This window comes from Natrix helvetica, assembly GCF_964273705.1.
Source record: "Natrix helvetica genome assembly, chromosome: 7".
In the NCBI taxonomy this organism is placed as follows: domain Eukaryota; kingdom Metazoa; phylum Chordata; class Lepidosauria; order Squamata; family Natricidae; genus Natrix; species Natrix helvetica.
The window spans coordinates 51,639,110-51,663,236 of NC_138558.1; the positions used below are offsets into that span (position 1 = coordinate 51,639,110).

Consider the following 24,127-nt stretch of genomic DNA (forward strand, 5'->3'; position numbering starts at 1 on the left):
CAAAATACTTCTTTCTGTTTGTTACTGAATCACCCTAGGCAGAGGGGATGAAACAGTTACATCTGCAACTGGCAATAACAAGTAACAAGGAAATCCAGGTATTTTCAGTACTGGGTAATACATACTTCTTCTAGGCTGAAAAGAACTCCTCCAATTGGGGCACCAAATGCTACTGATACTCCAGCTGCTGAAGCAGCAGATAATACCTAGAGAACAGATTAGACAGTTTTAGATTCTCTAAATACCAATTAATGAAATACGCTAAACTTATGTTCCAAAGAGTTTGACCTGACCTACATAATGCTAAATATTATAATGTGGCATTTATTTTTTCCTTAACCCAAACACTTATTTTTTTCTGGGTTGCATGGCTGTCAAAGAAGTCTAGGAAAAGGCGGAGTTTCTTCATGAAAGCAATGGACAAGGACAGTGAGCAGCTCAATTCCCATCTATAGCACCTTTTCCACTTTGGATCCAAATAGGTAGACAGCCCTGTACAGTACTCAAATAACAAACCCTCTCCTCTGTGCATCAATGAAAGCTCCTTGTGCTTCTTAATTATGCAAAATCCACATACAAACTTTTATTGCAACAAGTAAGCAACCACATTTTATTGAAGTAAGGGAGAAGAAAAGTTTCTTTGTGGTGTATACTTCCACATTTAGTCTTGATTGCTTCTCAAATTAATCTATTGTCAATAACACTGCTTTCCATTTTACAAAAACAATATTTACTGGATTAATACAAGCATGTTTTTACAACAAAAGCGTCCTGCTATACATAAAAAATTAGAGATTTGGCTATTTAAAATGTAATATTTGGAACACCATCAATAAGACTAAAACAGTTCATATATAATTTTATTTTTTTTGAATTTGAAATATCTTGCAAGTTCTACTGAAATTAAAAACTGGTTAAAAAGGACATACCTCCCTTTTCTTTGCTTCATTTGTGCTGTACTTGGGAAAGAGGTACGAAAAGATGTTTCCCCAGCAACAGGCAACATGTACAAGAGGGCCTTCTTTCCCTAAGCTCAAGCCCGAGGCTACAGCCAAGACTAAAGTGACTGTTTTAATCATCAATGTCCACTTGCCCAGGTATCCTCTAATGATGAAGCCACTTAATATTGTTTTGATCTAGAAGAAAAGAAAAGTATATTCTAAAGAAATGCTTCTCAAAATATTTATCCTTTTCAGAATGTGTGGCTCTATTTTAGTTTTTTTGTAATTCTTAATGTTTTTGAGTCTTTGGAAGGATTATTTATTTGACAGTTAGAACAATTAATCAGATTATTAATTAATCAACTTCTTGCCACCAGAAGTTGTGAATGCTCCAACACTGGAAGTTTTAAATAAGATATTGGATAACCATTTGTCTGAAGTGGTGTAGGGTTTCCTGCCTCAGCAGGGGGCTTGACTAGAAGATCTCCAAGGTCCCTTCCAACTCTGTTATTCTGTATTATGTAAATATTATTTATATGTATTATTTAAATACATTATCTCTTAAGATATATTTTAAGAGCTCATTTTCAGAACATTAATGTGTGCTGTAATAATCCCTTCCGAACAGTATTTTCCATTCAGTATACATGAAATAAAAATTAAGATTGCAAAGAAAAACCAAAGATAATCTATTGTAAGGAGTTTCTGCTATTTTCTTCCAAATATATTATACATCTACATATAGGTTAATCTGCTTTTACAATCATAGTATGCTAAAATAAGGCATTCAAATTTCTAAGTAAGGTAACAACTTTTTCTCAAGTTATACAATAAAATTCTGTTTTAATTTTCCAAGAGCTGTATTAATATCTTTCTTAATAATATTTGAGAATATTTTAAATGTCTATCCTAAATTGCAATCTTCATGACAGTCTGGTTTCTTTTATCAAATTCTAGTTTCTTATTTCTTCATAAAACAACAATATACAGTTAGTTATATACAGCAATATTTTTCATAAATTTATTTTCAGCAGAGTTATGGATAACTATAATTCATTTCTTACCTCAGGTATCCCTGAGCCACAAGCATAAGGTGCGAACACCTTCACCAAAGAAACTGCTAAGAAAGCGAAGCTCAAAGCCCACAAAATGTACATTATGTAGTTCATTATATAGGAACCTGGTCCCTAAAACAAAACAAAGTAAACTTTAGTAAATCATTTTTTATTTTTCAAATAGATTCCCAGCTTTAAAAGCAAGCTTACAAATACATCACACTTTATGATCAAACATGTTATTTAGAATGTAAATAATGACCTATGACCATTTGACCTATGACCATTTGCTCATCAACCATTTAAAGTTACAACAGTGCTAAATGAATGGTGGTTATGACTGGTCCTCGGAGTTTTATGTCCCTTTACCTCCACAGTGACATCATTCCAATCTGGATCTTAGCAACTGGTTCACACTTATGGCCAATTATAGTGCCCCACAATTACACAAATACTATTTGTCACCCTGTGCAGGTTTCCCCCAAAGCCTAATGGGGAACCTGGCAAGGAAAGTCCCAAATCCCTGGCATAAATCTTCTCCATTGTGCACCCTTCTCCCCTTTGAGGATAGAGCCATGTTGGCTTTGTACATCCTCCTCAAACCACATCATGGTTCTTGCAAATTCCTAACTCTCACTCCACATTTATACAACCTTGCCAACCCATGCCACACATAGCACCGTCAGATACTGAACCACGCCTCACACAGCACCCTAACGCCTGCTCTTGACCTTCACTGCATCATGCCTCCTTGCACACCCCCTTGTTCTTTTCCCCACCTGAGCATCTTCCTACCAGTTTCCACACTGATTTTGTTTGTGGGAAGCCAGCAGGAAATTGCCTTGCTTAATGACCCTGGGATTTGTTTAACAATAGCATCCCGGACTGCAGGATTGCCATTGCTAAGCAATGCAGTTGTACTTTAAAACCACATTCCTTACAACAGAATGACCATTGGTTTACCTGAAAGGTCCTTTTCTGTGCACTGTGGGAGAGTCCAAGCATGGATTAAATTAGTCTGATTGCCCAAGGACTGAGTTCAAAATCTTTGGCCACGCCTCCTGCTCCTCATTAAGGCCAGATTTTTAATGATGCCTGTACAGAAGATGTGATGAGATGGCGTGGAGAAAGTCTGGTGGTCCCGAACCCTGGGCCCGCACAGAGCAGGGTGGGTTGGACTCTCCCACAGTACACAGAAAAGGACCCTTCAGGTAAGCCAATGGTCATTTTCCTGTGCACTGCTTGGAGACTCAGTTGTCCCCAGGGCGGGTAGAAGAGGCGGCCAAGGGTTCGGCCACAGAGTGAACTTGTAGCACCCGTCTGCCAAACGAGGCCTCCACCGAGGCAAACATATCTAACTTATAGTGCCGGACAAACGTCGTCATCACCAGTCGCTCCGGTTCCTTGAACTCGAGACCTCTTTTGACGGCCGGAGAGAGCCACCACTGCAAGGAGCGCCTTGCCTTCGGGGAAATCTAAACTAGTGCCATGGAGCTGCTCCTGTTGGCCCTCTGGTGAGGTAGCAGGAGCCACTGTAGAGTCCTGGCATAGAGCCTTGCTCAGGGAACCACGGATATGCAGGATATCATCTTGCTCAATAATTGGGACAGACGAACCACTGACACACTCCGTGCTCCCTGCACCTTGAGGACCAGGGCCCTCAGGCTGGTTCACCTGTCCTGTGATAGGTAAACCTTGCAAGCTAGGGTGTCTATCACTGCCCCCAGGTGTAGGAGCCTGGTGGTCGGCTCCAAGTGGCTCTTCTCCAGGTTCACGGAGAATCCTCATGGTGGTGTGGAGGTCGCGGACTGCCTGCTCCCTGGATGACAACTGTAACAGGATGTCATCCAGGTAGCAGACCAGTCGAATTGGCCTTCTCCGTAGGGCTGCTGCTACCACCGAGAGAATTTTGGTGAAGGTCCTGGGCGCTGTCGACAGGCCGAAGGGCATGGCCCTGTATTGGTAATGTCGGCCCGCATAGAAGAACCTCAGGAACCTTCGATGATTGTGTGGATATGCCTCCTTTAGGTCTATTGAGGTGAGAAAATCCCCGGGCCTTATCCCCGCCAGGATGGTTTGCATCTTGAATCTCCTGTACTTTATGAGGCACTGATTCTTTGACATTGATGTCCAGGAGATGCTGGATCTCCTCTTGCATGAGTGCCCTCTTGGTGGGACAAGAGGGCGTGGGGCAGCGAACAAAGTTTCTTGGGGGAAGGGAAGTAAACTTGAGGGCGAGGCCCTGCCTTACCATCTGCAGGACCCAAAGATCCGACGTGGTGAGGCCCCACTGAGTGGCAAACTGCTGGAGTCGCCCCTCAATGGGAGACGGCCCCAGCTGGTCACTTCTTCCTGAATGGCCTCTGTGAGGCCACCCTCATGGTTAGACCTGCAGTAGGAGTACTGTTGCCTGCCCCTATCCCAAAAGGACTGCCTGCCCTGGGCCCTGACAGAGGATTGGGAATACGACCTGTTGAACGCTGGGGCATTGAACAAGGAGTCAGATGCCCAAAAGGACTGCTTCCTAAAATAGGGGTGGGACTTCCTATCCTGCTTCTTTGCACTGGTGGGAAGAACCTTCTTCTTGTTCTTGGATTCAACCAAGACCAAATCCAAAGGCTCCCCAAACAACTTGTCCCCTTTAAAGGGGGCAGCTGCGAGCTTCCATTTGGACTTCATATCCACCTGCCAGTGGCGGAGCCAGAAAAGGCGTATAGATGTTACGTTAGACGCCAGCACCCTGGAGGCAAATTTGGCCGCATTCAAAGAAGCATCAGCCGAGTACTGGAATGCTGCAATGATTTTATTCACATCTTGGTGGAGACTTGTGTCTTCTGCAGGCAATTTAGCCAGCAGATCCTTCAGCCACAGGATGGAAGCCCTATTAAAGAAGGAGGCAGAGGTAGAAGCCTTAATGGCCCAAGCAGCCGCTTGGTGAGTTTTGTGGCAGGTTTTTTCTGCCTTCCTATCCTCTGACTTGAGGCCTTTCAGCTGGAAGTATCGAATTAGATGTCAAGGAGGCCACAGGGGAATCTACGGGGGGCAGTTTGAGAATATTCTCCAAAGACTCCTCCACTGACTAGTTTTTTGTCCCCTCCACTGGGAGCTACTAAGGAGCCTGGTTGGACCCATTGACGCTTTACCACACCCAAAAAGAGTTTGGGCACAGGAACCAAATCCTGAGCCGGAGCCTGCTTCTTGAACATGCTGTCCCTGGGATTAGGAGCGTCTGCTCCGGGAGTTCCCTGACCAGCCTGAGGGGCACACCAAGTTGCGTGATGGCTTTAGCTTTGTGCAAAATGGACTTGAATGTAGTGGGCCTAAATAAACCTGAGAACGCAGGGGTGTCAGATAGAAGATTTTCGTCTTCAGACTATTCCTGGTCATCCTGATCCTGCTCATCCCCAAAAGAAACTTCACTGATGACAGAGGATTCCAGGGATGGGTGCCTCACCCAGCTAGTGGAAGCCACAGGTTCCTTCCTGAGCCCACCCACTGATGGAGCAGTCTGGCACTGAAGGCCTTCAGCTATGGCCTGTGAAATGGCATGTGCAAGCACATCTTGCACTTCGGAGGAAAGCACTAGACCCCTGTCCTCCCTGGAGCGATGCTTGGCTCGAAGAGGGGGGTAAGAAGGCTCTGGGCCTGAAAGCCTGGGAGGGGACTCGGGAGGGAAGCCAGGCTCTGACCGAAGAGAAGGGCCAGGAGAGCTGGGGCCCACCACAGAATTGTCTGAGGATAAATCTAGCTCCTTGCCTTCCTCCTCTACCACCTGCAAGGGCCCATTGGGGACAATGAGAGGGGGAGAATCTCCCTCCTCCAGCCCAGCTGACCTGCCTTGGCGTGGAGGCAAAGGGACTGCTTCTACAGAGGCCTTGCCCTTGCCTGCCATCCTGCTCCTCCCTTTGGCCTTGCCCCTGGTAATGGCCCCAGTTGGACCAGAGCTACCGTCTCCAGAAGACCCTGGCTGCTCCGAAGCAGTGGTAGGCATCCAGCAGACAGATCCAGCCGCTGGTGGTGTGGCAGAGTTAGAAGCCAAAAGGGACGAGAGCGCTCCCGCCAGGACTCACAGCCCAAGCACGCTGGAGAGAGTAAAGGCCTAGCAGCGTGGTCCTGGCAGCCTCCACAGCCTCGTGGTCACTTCTCAACGTGATGACGTCGCTGCTGAATGGAGGCTGCGTGGCAAGCCGTCGGAGAGGTGGGGGGACCCGAGGAAATGGCAGTTTAAAAGTATGGGTGGCGGCGGCACAGCAGGCAACCCAATCTGCGCCCGTGCACCACCCAGCGGCAGTCTCCCCTGGAAAGCTAGCAACAGAGACAAGGCGATGCCAAGAAAGCGCACGAGGTGGAGGCTTGTGATTGGCCGCTGCGCGCAGAGGGAAGCATTCCAAAATGGCGGCTGCAGCCACACCAGGCAACAGAGGAAGGAAAAAGGAAAAAACCTCCAAACCAGTCCTTTTACAAGTCTCAAGCCGGGGAAGCTGTTTGCGGTGCGAGACACCCACAGCAAGACATCTGCAGCGAGACACCCACAGCAAGTCAAGCATCCATGCTTAAGGCACGGAGGCAAGCACCCCCGTTAGCTCACTCCTCTCTCTCTCTCTCTCTCACCTCTCGACAATCATGACGTACGAAGGAAAAGAACATAAATTTTAAAAAACATAACAAGGGAAGTAAACCAATAGAAAGAAAAATAAAATAAATAAAATTTGTGCTAAATTGGAGAGTCCAAGCCGAATTAAATTAGAAAACAGCTGGAGCTCACTCAAATTAGTCCTGATGGGCAGACTGGGTTAAAAAAATCTGGCCTTAACGAGGAGCAGGAGGCGTGGCCAAAGATTTTGAACTCAGACCTTGGGCAACCAGACTAATTTAACCCATGCTTGGACTCTCCAAGCAGTGCACAGGAAAATGTTTGGTTCCAGGCTATCAAAATAATAATTGTTTATTGTCCAAAAAGTGATTTACAGCATGCAGGGGAAAAAAATGAAAAAAATAATAGGGTAAGTTTTAGTAGTACTGTAAGGAGATGAAATATATATACTAACTTAAAAAATTTCAACAAGATCCACAGCAGCCCTGAAAATCCCATCCCACAAATATGGTTAATAAAAATGCCCTTTAATATTTTGTGATAAATAGCTAATCCATTACAAAAAAAATGCTTAATAAAGTATCATTTTGTTTTTGGAAGGCCACCAAAACCTGGCTTTTTACCTCGGTGTTGAGCAAGAATGAGGATATATGGAATTGGTTGTGGGACATCCCAAAGGGATGACTGAGGCATCAAGTTTGTTTTGATCATTTGTAATTTTATAGTTCTGGGTTATATTGTCGATATGAACCTCCAAGAGCTATGTTTTAAGCTATACAGTCATACAAATCTTTTAAATAAATAAATAGACTGGAGATTAAAACATAAGAATAGTTGCAGGAATTGGGTATGGCTAGTGTACACTAAAGAAGGACCAGGGGGGACATGATAGCTCTATTCTAGTATTTGGAGGTCTGCCACAATGAAGTGTGGTCAATTTATTTTCCAAAGCACCAGAGGGAAGGACAAGAAACATGGATGGAAACTAGAGAAAAGCAACATGGAATTAAGAAGAAACTTGCTAAGAGGGATAACAATTAACCAGTGGAACAGTTGTGATGGTTTCATCACTGGAGGTTTTTAACAAGAGACTGAACAGCCAATTGTCTGGAATAGCATAGGGTCTCCTGCTTGAGCAGGGGGTTGAACTAGAGGTCCCTTCCAGCTCTATTCTGATTGATCTAGAAAAACTTTCCTTTTGTTAGATAGGGTTTTCTCATCAAGGCACTGATTTCTCTTTAAAGACTATACTTACCTCTGCTTGACCAATTATTAATTCTGCCCACGTTTTCCATAATGGACATTTATCTCTCTCTTCAAATGTTGTTTCATTAGATGCCCAGCAACATTGTTCATGATTGAACCACAGGGCACTGAGACAAATGCCTTCCTTTAAATCAGTCATCCAATCTGCAGCAATATCTATCAATCCAGCCAAAGCACCTAGTACATAAATACAGAATGTTCCATACTTTCAGAGAATAAACACACTCAAAATTATAATGCACTAAAACACAAGTCTTACTGAGGTTGCTTTTTAGTGGGTTAGAGTGCAGTACAGTACTGCAGGCTATTTCTGCTGATCACTGGCTGCCAGCAGTTTGGCAGATCAAATCTCACCAGGCTCAAGGTTGACTCAGCCTCCCATTCTTCCGAGGTGGGTAAAATGAGGACCCAGATTGTTGGGGGAATATGGTGACTCTGTAAACTGCTTAGAGAGGGCTGTAAATCACTGTAAAGGGGTATATAAGTCTAAGTGCTATTGCTATAAATGATTTTATAAAAATGCTGACACACCATAACTGTGTCTTTTATTTTTCATGTTAAAATATTGAATATGACATGGTATCAAGAACAGTGGGACATACTTTGGAAAAAATAAACATTGTAGAAAGCTTTATAATCATGCTGTTTCATGCTAATATTTATAATTAACATAAAATTAGTGTAACAAAACATAATAATATTAGCAATAAATAACATACAATTATAAATACATTGGAAGAAGGAATTCTAATGAATACAGTAATAAATTTGATCCTGATATCTCCATTCATAAATGGAGATTGATGTAAAAATCCTGATCTCTTCATTTCCCATTTTAACATTTCATTATTCGTTCATATCTTAGTTTTTAAACCATAAGCAAAATCCATAAGTTTATAGCTCCAGAGGTCTGATGCTTTGGGAATAAGCAAAGAAAGCAACCAACGATACTGAGTCAACCAGCTATTACTAACTTGGATTACATGCTTAATTTCTCATTTCATAATTAAATATGCATGATTAAGACATGCATATTGTAACATTACAATACCAATACATGCTATTTCTAATGGACCTATGTACTGTATGCATGAAAATAAATGTGTAGGTTAATATAATTTCTGTACATTCTTTTTAATAAACAAACAAAATTATACTATCCAAGTTACTCTTCTGGAAAGCTTCTCGATTTGTGAAGTCACCATTAAATATGTTTCTAATTTCTTTTAATTTTCTAACACATCTGACAACTCCTTGGGATGCTGTTCCAGAAAATAGTTAACTTCACAGTTTTTTGGAGGAGAAAAGATGATGCAGTAGAAGAATATGCATAAAACTCCTCTGTACCATGCAATATAACATAACTATCAAAATTCAAATCATAGTTAACATATTTAAATATCTACAGGTAATCCTTACAATTACAATGGTGCCCAGAATTTTAGTCATAAGTTGTTGTGGTTGTTGAGGCACTATGACAGTCATAAAGTCACTGTGGTTGTTAGGCAAATCATGTGGTCATTAAGCAAATCATATGGTTGTTAACAAATCCATTCTTGGAAAATGGCAAAAAACACCAAGTATATATGTATACTTTTTTGTTCTCTCTTTTTTTTAAAAAAGGAGGAAGATATATGTTGAAATTAAATATTTATACTGAAAAGGAATTATAAATTCCATCAACATAAAATGGAGCTCGCTCAGAAGCTGAAATACACCAAGTAAGTGAGATGAAGAATGTGAAGTAGAGGAGAGAGGTAAGGGAAGAAGAGAGGGATAGGAGAGAGGACTGGCGGGGGAGTGAAGAGGAGGAGAGAAAGGAGGAGTGGAAAGGGGAGAGAGGAGAAGGGGAGAGGAAGGGGAAGTAGAAAAGGGTGACAGAGGAAAGAAAGGAAGGAGGAAGGAGGAAGGAGGAGGAGAGAGGGAGAAGAAAGTGATGGATAAGGTACAAATATGGTATATGGAGAGCAGAAGAGCCAATAATTGTTTTTGGGAGTTGATGGTAAGATGAATTGATATAAAGATTTAATAATACAAGATGATGTTGGCTATGTAATAGTATACATGTGGTTATATGTTATGAAAATGAACAAATAAAAAACTTTATATATTAAAAAAACCACCAGAAACTGGTAAAAATATTGCAAATTGTAGTCATAAATGCAAGCCTGTTTGCCGAACACCCAAAATGCAATCACATGACTGTGGCAGGGGAACAATACTCAAAATTATGAGACCAGGTTGTAATTAGTTTTTTTTAAAGTACATTGTAACTTCGAACAGTCATTGAATGACCGATCATTAGTTGAAAACCGCCTGTAATTTAATATTTCCATAAGATGTTGGGTTATCTGTACCTTTGGGAATATATATATAGTGGCCCATATGACTAACTTGCAGCCATATAATCTTTTGTATTTTTATAAATCGCAATTAACGTTTCAAGAAACAGGAAAGCAAGTAAACAAATTACTAAGTCAATAGATGTCCATATAAATTGAAGAAAGAATTGTAACAACACTTTTGGAAGAGTGAAATGCAAGTGAATTACTGAAAAATGTAGTTGACAATGGACATTAGACACATGGTTCTTGATAACATGAATTTATGCCGATATAGTTTGTGCTGTTATATGAGGAATTTAGTATTCAAAAAACTGGGTTCTAATAAAAACACAACTCTAAAGGAACTTTAAATTTTAGCCTGAATTGTGATTCCAGCATTTCCTCCAGGTTATCACCACAATTCAGGACTAAATCCTGTTTTTCAATCTTAGTTTAAAAGAAGCAGTTAAATTGCATTTCCTGGTTAGGATGTCACAAATATGTAGAAGTTGGAAGAAACAAAGTACAAAGTACTTGAACTCACTGCTCATTCATGCTCCAATGAACTGAGGGTTTGTTTGTTTTTGTGAAAGTAATATGTTTCAACAAGCTAAAAAGTACAAGTCTTCAATAGTTATCAAATATTTTGTATCCATTGCTTCAGCTTCTAAAAAGTTAAATGGAACTTTAAAACCTGCCTGACTTGTTCTCTGCCTAAAAGAAAAGAAAAACCTATGCAATGCACATATTTTATTTGGCATGAAACCAAAATAAAACAATACAATTTTTTTCGCAACCAGCAATACTTTAACACTTTATGTTCTACCATAGATCCACAGTATTTTAGTAGAAATGAAATTTGTACTGTGAAAGAAACTCGGCTAGTGCAATTAGCACAATTCTATGAGATTCAGGACTGGAAAGCATAACTTCTTGTTTATATTAACTGCATGGCTTCCAATACCAAGCAATAATATGAGAATCCTGTCTATGTTCCATAGCTGGTTTTCACTGAGCTGGTTATCCTAAGCTTACTTATACAAGTAGTCCTCTTTTATTAACCACAATTAGAACCGACAACTTGGTACCTAAGTGACAAGATGAAATCACAAGACCATGTCTGTGTTTACAATTTTACTTCAGCTTTCCTTCGCTCTAGAGCAGGAACATCAAACTCGAACCCGTCGCGGACCACATGAAGTGTTTGTTTGCCCTTGGGGGGCCGGGGTAGGCATGGCCTGGTCATCACGGCTGACTGGGCATGTCCAGGCCCTGGGAGGCAGGGGCCGGCCCTTGCTATCTCTGGGACAGCCCTGCAGGCTAATGTCACAGGCTATTGCGGGGTACATCCAGCCTGCAAGCTGCATGTTTGACACATCTGCTCTATAGGATCAGGATATAATCCCAAACAGGTGGATGAGCCCAAATGGTGGGGAAGATTTCTGGAACTGAACTTGGAGGGAGTTGAGGAAAAGGGCAAATCTTATAACACCTTTTCTTTACTCTATTGTTTTTTGGAATATTCTCCTCATCCCTGGGATAATTAGCAAGAAGAGTTACTTTTTTTATCACCACTGGAACTTTGAACAGTCATTGCCTAAGGCAGTCGCTAATCAAGGTCTTCCTATAGATGGGAATCTTGAGCTATTACCTCGGAGTGGGTTTCTACTGAATTCGACACAATTTATTTCTAAATCGAAATATTTAGGATTATATTATTTAAAAAATGAATTCCTACCTGATGCCAAGCCAGTTAGTGTCACAACCAGCCATCCTGACCATGCATCGTACAAACTCTCTGTCATTTCCCATGCTGATTCTTTTTTCTTGCTATTGATCTAGATACAATATATAGTTTAGATTAATACAAATCTTAATTTTATTAACAAAGTAGGATACAGTACAGGTAGTCCTTGACAATTCAGCCCCAAATTTCTGTTACTAAGCAAGACAGGTAAGTACGCTTTGCCCCAGTTTATGACCTTTCTTGCCATAGTTGTTAAGTGAATCACTACAGTTGTTGTTAGCAACATAGCTGCTAAGTGAATCTAGCTTCCCAATTCATTTTGCTTGTCAGAAGGTCACAAAAGATGATCATGTGATCTTGGGACATTCCACTCTAGAAAGAGTGCAGAGAAGAGCAACAAAGATGATTAGGGGACTGGAGACTAAAACATATGAAGAACGGTTGCAGGAACTGGGTATGTTTAGCTTAAGAGAAAGAAGGACTAGGGGAGACATGATAGCAGTGTTCCAATATCTCAGGGGTTGCCACAAAGAAGAGGGAGTCAAACTATTCTCCAAAGCACCTGAGGATAGAACAAGAAGCAATGGGTGGAAACTAATCAAGGAGAGAAGCAACTTAGAACTGAGGAGAAATTTCCTGACAGTTAGAACAATTAATCAGTGCAACAGTCTCCATCTGCAGTGACCTTGGAGCCCAAGAAAATAAAATATGTCCCTACATTACTTCCTATAGTTGCAGCCTTTTAGTCAGGAAGCCAAGGGTCATGTTCTCCTCCCTCAGACCCATTTGAGGGCTTCTGTTCCTAAGGTCCATCAGTTCTTCCTCACGTCTTCTTAAATGCCGTGCAGTGGGTAATCTCAATTGCTCTACCACAGTGGTAAAAAACCATGTGACTTTTGAACTCCAACTCAGGAATTCTGAGAACTGAAGTCCACATGTCATAAAAGGGCCATCATTCCCCACACCTGCTCTCCCAGGAAGGAAGAGCAATTTTAAAAGAAATCTATTCACTAAAGCACCTGAGGGTAGAACAAGAAGCAATAGGTGGAAACTAATCAAGGAGAGAAGCAACTTAGAACTGAGGAGAAACTTCCTGACAGTTAGAACAATTAATCAGTGGAACAACTTGCCTCCAGAAGTTGTGAATGCCCCAACACTGGAAGTCTTTAAGAAGATGTTGGATAGCCATTTGTCTGAAACGGTATAGGGTTTCCTGCCTAGGCAGGGGGTTGGACTAGAAGACCTCCAAGGTCCCTTCCAACTCTGCTATTGTATTGTATTGTATTGTATTGTATTGTATTGTATTGTATTGTATAACTGTCAGAAATACATGCTAGTTGCCAAGCATCTGAAATTTGACCCCTTGACCATAGGGGTACTGCAACGGTCGTTAAGTACGAAAAACGGTCATAAATCACTTTTTTTTGTGCCACTGTAACTTTAAATGATCACTAGATGAATGGTTATAAGGTGAGCACTATCTACACTTGTTTTCTTGTTAAACTCAAGAGAGGCAGGGAACAGTGAAAGCAATGCTAAGCTTCTTATGGATGGATGGATGACCAATATCTTGATTCAGAAGGTGGGCAAATGCTTACTTTTTCAGATGAACATATAAGGCAAACTCTAAATAGAAACGTCCAAGTATTCAAGCATTTAAATTGATTGTTTAAGCATGTCATATTAATATGAGAAACAACAAGATATAAGAACAACACTTTTCCCCGCAAATGAGTGTTTACCTATCTCATGGAATCAAAAATAATTGGCCACCAACAGCATGCTATTGACGGCTCTCCTTCCCCCTTGCGCCCGCTGGTCTTTCTTCCTTCAGTTTATAAAAGCATCAAGAAAAGTATTTTAAGTATTTTAAATACCCTTCTGTGTCTCTCTCTGTCCTTGCATTTTTCTCGCACCCAATCAATTGTGTGGAAATCATCATAGGTTCCAACTCCAGGAATGGGCTCTTCAAGGAGATCCAATAAATGTGTGGTACTGTTAATACTGCCTCCATTTGTCATTGTATAATGAGTTCCTGCAGCTGAAAACAGAATAAACAGTGTCTTAGTTCTGTCAAAAGGAAAATATATAATTCAGTAGCAAAAGGAAATGGGAAAGAAAAGTAAATACACACATACAGACAGACACACATTACATACAAAGTACAAAGAAAAAAAATGAAAATGATGACTGATGAATTGGAGAGGTGAGAGTGTCTTGCAGTGGAACAAATGGGGTGCTACAAACCTCCCTCAGGCTCCCTTCCATGCAATCAAAATAGCTGTAGTAGAGGATGTGTTATATTTTTTAGTTCAAAATACCACTTTCCTGCCAGATTACTTTGATTCAGCCTCAGCCTGCCTCAGTTACACTGAAAAGGAAGCTCCATTGTGAGGATATATCCAAGGGGTAAGCAAGTTTTTTGGGGATGTTATATGGAGAAGTCTTCATCCTTTCGAAGTTCTATAAAACACACTTAGTTTATATAACTTCAAAAGAATGAAGACTTCTCCGTATACACTGTACGATTCAATCTTTCAATTGAAAGATTGATTGAAAATCTATGAGCCATGAAGAATCAAATACTGTATATTACTACTTTTACTTTTCTTTTTGCAATAACAACATTTTCAAAAAATAAAAGACAGACACTGCAAAGATGGCATTCCACAGGGCACAAAATATTACTAAGATTCTGGAGGGCAAAGGCAGTGCCATATAATGACTTGCCTTTCAAATATAAATCAGGATTTTACCCTGAAATACTGTAGCGTGGAGGCTGCAGTTGCTGTCTTATTACCAGTGCTGAACAAAGAGAAAGCCACCACTCGTTAGTTTCTGTTAGGGAAAGGAAGTCATTTTCCCCGTTCAGCATCAAACAGCAAAATATATTGAAGTAGCTTTAGTTAAGATAGGTCAGTCTAGCAATCTAAAAAGCATTTAAATAGTAAAAGTGTCATGCTGACATAAACAATTTGATAATCTCATTTTTTTAAAAGGATAGACACCAAGACGCAATCTATATAGAAGATAAATATACAAGTATTTATCAAATCATCATTGAAATGTACTGATCCCCTTAAACTGCATTTTAACAGTATTACAGAAGGTACCTGGAAATTATGAAAAGGAATAAGACAAAATCAAGAACAGAGCACTGTATGAAATTGAAGGATCCATAGAAAATATTGACATTGCAAACAGAAGGCAAATATACAGTATGATTAATATCCATAAAAAAGCCACTTGGGAGATCATCATGACTCAAAGTCCTATCCAACAACAGTAATCAAAAATGACAAGACAATTTACTCTGAGGGAGGAAACAAAACTCTGCATATCCTTTAAAACAAGCATAAAATAAATTAGGGAGATAGGAGTAGTTTATAGTTTCGTATCCAAAATAAAAGAAACTGAATCACGTAAATTGGAAAAAAAATCTGAATTGAATTGAATACTTTATTTGGCCATGTAATTAGACACATAAGGAATTTATCTCTGGTGTAGAAGCTCTCAGTGTACAGTATATGCTAAGCAACAGAATAATGATAGCCATAACAATGCCAATAAAAGGGGGGTAGTAATGAAAATAATGAGAGACCAAATGCTAAGCATACTATAGCCATACTACGTGGGCAAATACACATAGACATTAGACAGCACTGTAAGCATTGGTCTAATACCATTCCCTCCATTTTCCAGACTTTCATCAAAGAAAATTTTCACATAATTACCTTCCTTTGCACAATTATGTTTTTAGCAATCCAGGAAAGCAATCCTCTGAAGAAATGGTCTGAAAGTGTCCTTGGTAATAAGTGGCTCATCAAAATAGGTCACATGCTACGAGAGTATTAGCTAACAAGTTTCAAGTAACATGTTTCAAAACAAGAGCAGAGAAACTTTCAGAACACCAGCTGTGTGAATGAATGACTATTTTAAAGCAGCCCCCCCCCCCCCCCCCAATCAAATGTGTCTTCTAACAATTTTCTTAATTCCCACTGAGCGGAAACAGCGGCTCTACTGACAGGTTATATTGTGATCCTATGTGCCTCCTGAGCACCTATTTTCCAACATGTTTAGTGAAAAACAGTCAACTTAAATTCCTAATTTTAGCTCTATGACCCAGTTACAATTCAAAACTAATCAGCTAACGTAGTTTCTTCTTGGAAAAAAAAATATTGATTAAAAAAATTATAAATCATATAAAGTCATTTGAACATATACAATCTAACATTTCAATGTTCCAGAAACCAAATCTATTTCTTTCAAATAAATACGAATTAATACCATCAAATTCCAATATGGGATGGCTTTATTTCTCCTTGTGGCTACAAATTCCTTGTTTTCTTACAATTAGACATTTTTCAAATAAATGCAATGCAAATTAATAGCAAACCCATTATTTCTCAACTAAACAGCTTATTAATAACAACAAGAACCAGAAAAATGTAGTGGTTAACAGCACTAAATTAGGATCATGGAGGCCAAGATTCAAACCTTCAATTTGTCCTGAAGCTCAGTGAGTGACTTTAGGGGAGACAAATATGTTTTCTGTCTACAAACATATATCACAGGGGTGTCAAACTTGCGTCGTCACGTCATCGCATGACATATCACAATTTTTTTTCCCCTTTCCTAAACCGGGGGTGAGCGTGGCCAGCACATGATGCATACATCCCGCAGGCCGTGAGTTTGACACCCTTGATATATAGATAGTCCTTGATTTACAACCAGAATTGGGACCAGGGAGTGGTTGAGTTGTGCCTGATTTTTCAATTTTTTTGTCATGGTTAAGTGAATCATTACAGTTAAGTGAATCATTACAGTTAAGTGAATCATGATTGTCTCAACAACTGCAATGTTTCACTTAACAACTGCAATCTGACTTTCCCCATTTACTTTGCTTGCCAGAAGCCAGCTGGGAACATTGCAAATGTCAATTGCATGACTACAGGACACCACAACTGTTATAAATACATACTGATTTCCAAGTACCTGAATTCTGATCACATACAGTGGGGAAGCTGCAATCGTTGCAAGTGTGGGTCCCATATCTCAACAACCACTTTTTCCTTCACTATATTTCTGTTTTCCAACTGAATTCATTCTATATTCATTAAGATATACTTGCTAGTATAATATAGCAACATATAATATAGATTGCTGAGATATGAGACCTAAAAATATTGTATGTTGTTCCATCAACTGGAAAAGTCGATGTGACTGGTTGTTTTGCTTAATTGGAAGAACTTGAAATAAAATTATGGGTATTTCTTATGTTTTGATTGGCTGTTACTGTGAGTCACCTAAGATTACTGTGTATATGATATGGGGGGGGCTTATCAGTTCCTTAAATCAATCAATCACACAATTAAATTTCTACCAACATATAATAATGCAACCAATAAAAGGCAACAATCTCTATAGTTCTATTAACTGTCTTATGTATAAACACAGTTTATTCCTAATGGTTTTGCAATTTTTTAAGCTGTACTCAAAAAACTCATTTTTTGTAATCTTTGATCAAACAAATATTTGAAATTATTAATTTCCCAGTAACACAGTTATGCTTATAATTAGAAATGAGAAACCTGGTAATGAAGTACCATGCAGATGAACAAGACAGTTTCAACAAGGAAGAGATAAGGACTGACTTCCTGTCCCCCTTCTGTTGTTTTAAATCAAGTCTCTTTGAAACACCGTTGACTACTAGACATTATAAAACTCACAAAAATTTCCACCTGTAGATTATCCTGACTGCACCAACTATTCTTAACATTCAAATGACACAGGAATGGGAAGACTACAGGGTTGAATATTCCTTAATCCCATAAATAAATGTTAAATGAACAAATATATTTAATTTTATTTTTTGTGCTCTGCACAAGTGATTATATTTTAAAATTAACAGCAGAATGTCAGAAGGCAAGAACAATTTCTGAGATATATTACAATGTAAGAAAGAAAGAGAACAAAATGAAGTCTAGGTAACCTAATATCAAGCATTCAAAGGAGCATTTATATTTAATAATTGATGATAGTATTTTTGCAACATTTAACCTGCATTAGAAAGAGAGAGAAATGGAACCAGTAGCTCCAATGTTAGCATGACAGGAAAGAAAACTGTTTTAGTATTTCATAATTATATTGTTCAGCTGGTGAGAGTTACATCCCTATTTGGACTAACTGGAGTTTTTATCCCTCTTTCAAAACATTAGGATCAATTTAAGATGCTTGGAGATTTCCAACACAAAATAGCTTCTTCACAAAATACATACTTAACTTGTGGAATTCAATACTCCAAGGCATGGTGTTAGCCACTAACTTGACAGGCTGAAAAAGAAAACTAGACCTACTACTCTGTAGTTTTCCAACGGGGTTAGACTAGTGATGGTGAACCTTTTGGGCTCAGCATGCTCTTCTGCAGCCGCTGAAAACTGCTTGAAAGCATATCTGGTTCTCACATGATTTTCAGAGGGTCCAGAGGACATACAAAAGCACACCCTATTCTTGCATGGCCTCTGCAGCTTCCAAAAGTCATTCAAGAATGAATAGTGCTTTCCAGTGGATTTTGGCATGTTACCCCAAATGTTGTGGTATCTCACCTTTGACATGTTTATCTTAGATTTGCCATCAATGAATTAGACTCAGTAGCATTTTTGAATATGGCAGCATGTCTTCAAATACCAATGGCAGAGGATAACAGCAGGAGAAGGATATAGCTCCACTTCCTTATTGTATAACCCCCAGAATTTATAGGCCATGGTGAGAAAACAAAATCCTGGTGTCAAATGGGCCTTGACTGATGGCTATCCTTACATTATTACAGAAGAAGCTCCATTCAAACAAAACAAGATTACATTCCCAATAATTCCCAAACTCAAATCAAACATATATATCAACAAATGCTCAGTTTGAAAATTTACATCAAAATCAAACACACACACACACATATAACAAAGCATTTATTTCAGTTTAAATGCCATATGACAGTCATATGAATTTTTTTAGCAGTAGCTCACCAGAAGTTTACTTTGTCTGGTTATATAAGAATTCATATGTCACAGAAAAGATAACCTACTGTTCAGTTTTAAATACATACGACATGAAAGGCATAAACAGTCTTAGTACATTAAGAGCAAAGTCTAGACACACCCTAATCCTATTTAAAACATTTATTCATTATACGTATGAATAAAGTTATCAGTAAAAGCCCACACATCTTTGAAATAAATGTCAATAAGATTTTATTTTAGTTAATTTAGTTTATACAGGGGTGCTGAAAAGAAAGCATTTAAAAGAGAAAGTTTCATGGAAGCCCAATATTATAGAAATATAATAGAAAGCTTCACTAGTGCTACTTTACTAATTCTTTTTCCTCTAGCTCATAGATTTAAGCTAAGACAGCAGCTTCCATGATAAATGCTGGAACTGGAAGAAGAAATATTTAAAAACTGCCTATCATATTTGTGTGCTGTTTTGCATAATCACTCCATGTCACAATCACTCCTTTAGACTGTAACAGCCATATTAACCAGAAAAAGATATGTCTGCTACTATTTGAACAACAGACTCGCTGTGAATTGTCAGCTCCCCGAATTACTCCCTCTCCTTCTCCCGTAACCTGAAAACTGCTCATCCTCTAACAATGCTTCAAAGCACCTGATAAAGGAAAAGGCATAAAAATATTTTACAGCAAACAGTGTTTCTAATGGCATATCAATAGAAAAATAGCATTGAAATCAAAACTTCCAAAGATTGCAAATAAAAACCAATATAACCCATTTTGTTTTTTTACAATGAAGGACTTGTTTTAAATCATGCAGTAAATTCATATTTCACCAGGCATTCAGAATGCCATGAAGGAGTTAATGCTAAACAGCACGTAGAGAGACTTCAACGCCTAGTATGAACAGCATTCTCTTTCACTGAGGAGTCAAAATAGCTTCCTTGATTAATTCTGGTCATTCTAGTTAGGGCAGCCATTACTATAGTATTACACAATTTACATCAAAGCTTAAGTCTTCTGTTTTTTAAAAAAGAAAACCAGATACCAAAGATGGAGTCGCTTGCTGATGATCTTAAGAAAAAAATGGCTTATCAACAAGGAAGTAGGTAGATCTAGGGTAAAACAAATGAGAGGCTTGCCAAAAATGCAGTATTTAAAAGAAACAAAAAAGCTTCTCTCTCACTCTCTGAAAGTAACTGGCCACATGACAAAAAGATAAAAAGAAACTAAATCACAACACAAATTTGCTATACCTCTTTTATGCAACTCTCTTAATGGAATGCCATCTCCTCCCCCATCGTATGGTAAATAAGGATCAGAAGATACTTCCATGAGCTTGACAAAAGGAGTTTTAAGAAGACAACAGCTACGGCGTTTCTTATAGCACAGCAGCAGACTGGGAAGCTGCCATATTCAATCAGGATTTGGACTGTGTGCGGCTTATTGCAGCAACTCCGTTCTTCCAGATCGATGATGTCATCAAAGGGAAATTATTGCAGCCTGGTTGCTACTGACTACAATCTAGGAGTGCTTAAAGGTGGAACAGCAGACTTAATTTATGAAGTCTGCTGTTTCTGAAGGTGACTAAGCCTGAAGTAAAGCAGCATAAACTGGTTTAAGGAAGTCCAAGCTAAATCAAGCAACATCAGCTTCTATTCATGTCTAAGCACTGAAAAGGCAGCCATATTAGCCTTACAGCTTGTTCTTTATACAGTCCAAATATTAGAGATTCATTTCTCTAAGGAAAAAAACAATCCAATACTATCCAATACTTACATTTTACGTTTAGATCTAGATCTGTAAATTATTACTAAGTAGCAGGCACAAATCACAGAATGGCTTAAAATAATGGATTTATATTCACATTAAAAAAATGAAAGGTTTGCAGTCATTTCATATATTTCATTTTAAGAATGCCATTGTAATCACTTAACCAATGCAAAAATCTAAGTAAAACTTTCTCTTTTAAAGCTTAAAGATCTTATGAAAACTGTTGCAATTTACAACTGTGATAGCAAACAGACACTGGACTGGTATATGCCCTCAACTTACAGCCAGTCAGGAATGTGATCTAAAGTTTGATATGTGACCCTACAGTTACACCAAGGGGAGCATACTATGCAGATGCCATATGAGGTGCGAATCATATTCAGGGTTGACTTTTCCAGCTGATAAATGAGGAAAGTCAGCATGCATTGGTAGGAGTGAGATGTTCATAATTTTTTTCCGGTATATTTTCACTAGTAAATCTTGCCTTTGTAAAGCTGGCAGTGCTATATGGCTCAGAACAAGAAGCCAGCAAGTCGGAGTGGTTTTAATACATCTGCTTATAATCCTCAAGGTGTCACTGAATCTGGCATCTACCTAACTAGTATGGTAGCTGTTAAGCCATACAGGGGCATAGTATTCTGCTGTGGAGTAGACCAACCCTGGAGTATGTTGTTCTTAGTATTGATTTTTGCCACTGTTTTCTCTAGGTGTATCTTATAGGAAAAAGCTTGATACAATGTTACTCCAAGTACTTTGGATGGGGATTATAGGGGCATAAATTGTTTTTTTAAAAAACAATTTTATTTGTTTTTAAACAAGAACAAACATAAAAATAAAAAACCCATCTTCCATTACAAATTGTAGAAAGTGTGTCAGTTGGTTACAGTATTTCCATGCATCTCTTCCATAGTCACCACCTGCTTTTCATATCAAATCACATATTTTAAATTCACCTATATTCATGTATATCATAATTATTATATCTCAACCTTAATTTGAGTATAATTGTTTTATGTCCTTTTATATATAATTTTCAAAACATACAATAAGATTATATGATAACATTCCATTAAATCATCCTAAAATTATCCAATCACAATACATCTTTATAGCATATTCTAGATAAAGCTTTTAAACCTCCTCTCATAATCTCCATGTGTTGTTTATATAAAATTTCATATTATCAAACTAATATATCTATATGCATTGTTATCATTATTTATCATTATTTAACTATAGCTATTGTTGGTTCATTTTATACATACTACTAGTAAACTAAATTTAGCTTAATTTTTATTATACATTTTCATTGCATCAACCTGTATCCCTCCAGCAATAGTACGGTCTTATATCTCTTGCCATTTGTAACATTGATGTTCTAGTTACTTTCTTAATAAATCTTGGATAAACCTCCCTTGGCAACATGCTGTTCCTTTCGTATCTTGAAACCCAACATCTGCTCTTTCCATCAGCTTATCTTTGGTTATCACTAGTACTTCTATCAAGATTTCTCTCCTTATCTCCGTCAATTTTTCCCTCTTTTCTTCTTCTGTGCTTTGAAGTCTGGGGTAGAGTTCCAATCCATCCATCTCCCCTTTCCATATTCCACTCTTGCCATTACCAACCACGCTCACTTTGTTGTCAGTATCCACAGTTTTCTTATCTCTTTGCTCATTTTTTTTCTTCCATCTTTTGAACTCTGTCCTCCACTTTCTTCATTTGGCAAACATCCTCAGTTTCTCCATCAGATTTTTTGTATTCCATATTCTCCAATCTCTTTTCAATTCTCTCTGTCACAACTAATAGATTTTGAATTTCAAACATAATCATTTGCAATGTTAGTTTCTTTTTCCTGCTCATCCATTCTTTCAATTTTGCAGACACTGCCACTATAAGGTTCAAGGCTATTTTAATAAACTTCAAACAGGTTCATTTATTATTTTTCAAGTCAAAATGTTGTCTTCCCTCCAATAGCTAGTGATAGAACTTCCAAAAGGCACCTGTATAAACAACTTGTGCTCTTCCTACTATCACTGTCAATAAACAAACTAAAAGAACCTTGAATCTCAAGTGATCAAAGAGAAAGAAGAAAAAACAATGTATCCAGCCTCCAATCTCTAAATGGCAGTGTAACTACTTTCCCTCATGTTGTTACAACCCTTTTTATAATCCTTCTTATTTTCTTCATTATATTCCAAGCTTAAGAAAAAAAAAACCTTAAGTGGAGATCAAAAACAATCCAATCAATCAAATCAAGCATTATAAAAAAAGGAGAATTTTAATCCATAGGTATAAGCAAAAGTGAAAGAAGAAGAAAGAATTAATCCATTCAGTTTAAAAAATAGGGAGCCCCTACAAAAGTTCCATCCGTGAAAAAAAGAAAAAAAATAGAAACTGGATAACACACTAAGTTCAACGCAGATCAATTTTGCCACCTACAGTCTTTTGTCTTCAATCTTAACTTAACTTAATTTTTTTTCTTGGGTAGTTCTTCCTCTAATAATAAAATTTCCTCACCAATTCAACACACTTTCTCTTTTTGCTTTCTTCCCGTTCTGGAGCTGTCCCAACTTCAGCAGCTTCATTAGCTGCGTTTCTGTCGCCAGAAAAAAAGGTTGTTCCTGGATCTTTCAGGGACTTTGCAGTGTCCCTGAGATCAGCAGGAGGTGCCCTTCTCAATCACCGTCTCTGCTGGATGGTTTAGATCCAAATGGACAGTCCAGCGGCAGGAATTCGACTGCGATCTCAGAACACCAAGATCGCACGTTGTGCCGTCGCGATGTCAGCTCTCTTCTCTCAGGAGCGTAAATTGTTGTTTAGTAGACCTTCGGGGTTTCATATACTAGTTTATTAAAATGGAAGCATATAGTTACCGTTTTGCTGGTGCTAGGAGTAAGCCTGCAGTCTTTGAAGAATTTTCCCAAGATTTTAAGATCTTTGGACAGGAGCTGTTAGCTACCTCCATGTGTTTTTCTTATACTGCTATGCCAAATCACCAGTGTATCCAAATTTGCATCCCTTTATTGCCGGCATATCTGATATGTTTATGTTGAATAGTGTAGGTGCCACTACAGAGCCTTGTGGGAGGCCATTGTTTAATCTTCTTACCTTACTTACATTATCCCCCATTATTATCTGAAAGGACTTATGTCTCAGCATGTTATTAATTAGCGGGCAAATTTTTTTGCAGGGATAATACGGCAATGTTTGTATAACAACCCGTCCTTCCAAATTGTGTCTATGCTGCAGTGTGTATGGCCATGGTTTTAAGACCTCATTGGAAACCTACTTCAATATAACCTGTTAGGCTTAGCATCTGGCCTATACAACTTATTCCATGGGCAGACATTCCTCTATTATGGGACCCATCATGTTTATAATTAAACTTTCCAGGAATTTGTAACAAGAGCTCAAAAGGGTG

At 38.7% G+C, this 24,127-nt stretch overlaps 1 protein-coding gene across 9 annotated transcripts in view; it reads right to left on the reverse strand.

The window, feature by feature from the left end:
• CLCN3 (chloride voltage-gated channel 3) overlaps window positions 1-24,127 on the reverse strand; it is a 58,571-nt gene that overhangs the window by 18,257 nt on the left and 16,187 nt on the right. For 6 of the 9 annotated variants that reach the window (XM_081959405.1, XM_081959401.1, XM_081959400.1 and 3 more), the window contains 6 exons: window positions 13,805-13,968; window positions 11,919-12,018; window positions 7,846-8,033; window positions 2,006-2,128; window positions 930-1,136; window positions 126-206 (listed from right to left, as the gene is read on the reverse strand). In XM_081959405.1, coding sequence (XP_081815531.1) covers window positions 126-206; window positions 930-1,136; window positions 2,006-2,128; window positions 7,846-8,033; window positions 11,919-12,018; window positions 13,805-13,948 — 843 coding nt within the window. In that variant the 5' untranslated portion in view covers window positions 13,949-13,968. Of the gene's footprint in view, window positions 1-125; window positions 207-929; window positions 1,137-2,005; window positions 2,129-7,845; window positions 8,034-11,918; window positions 12,019-13,804; window positions 13,969-19,981; window positions 20,001-20,189; window positions 20,427-24,127 lie in introns of those variants that run through there. The other 3 variants (XM_081959402.1, XM_081959407.1, XM_081959406.1) reach the window with 3 other exon arrangements.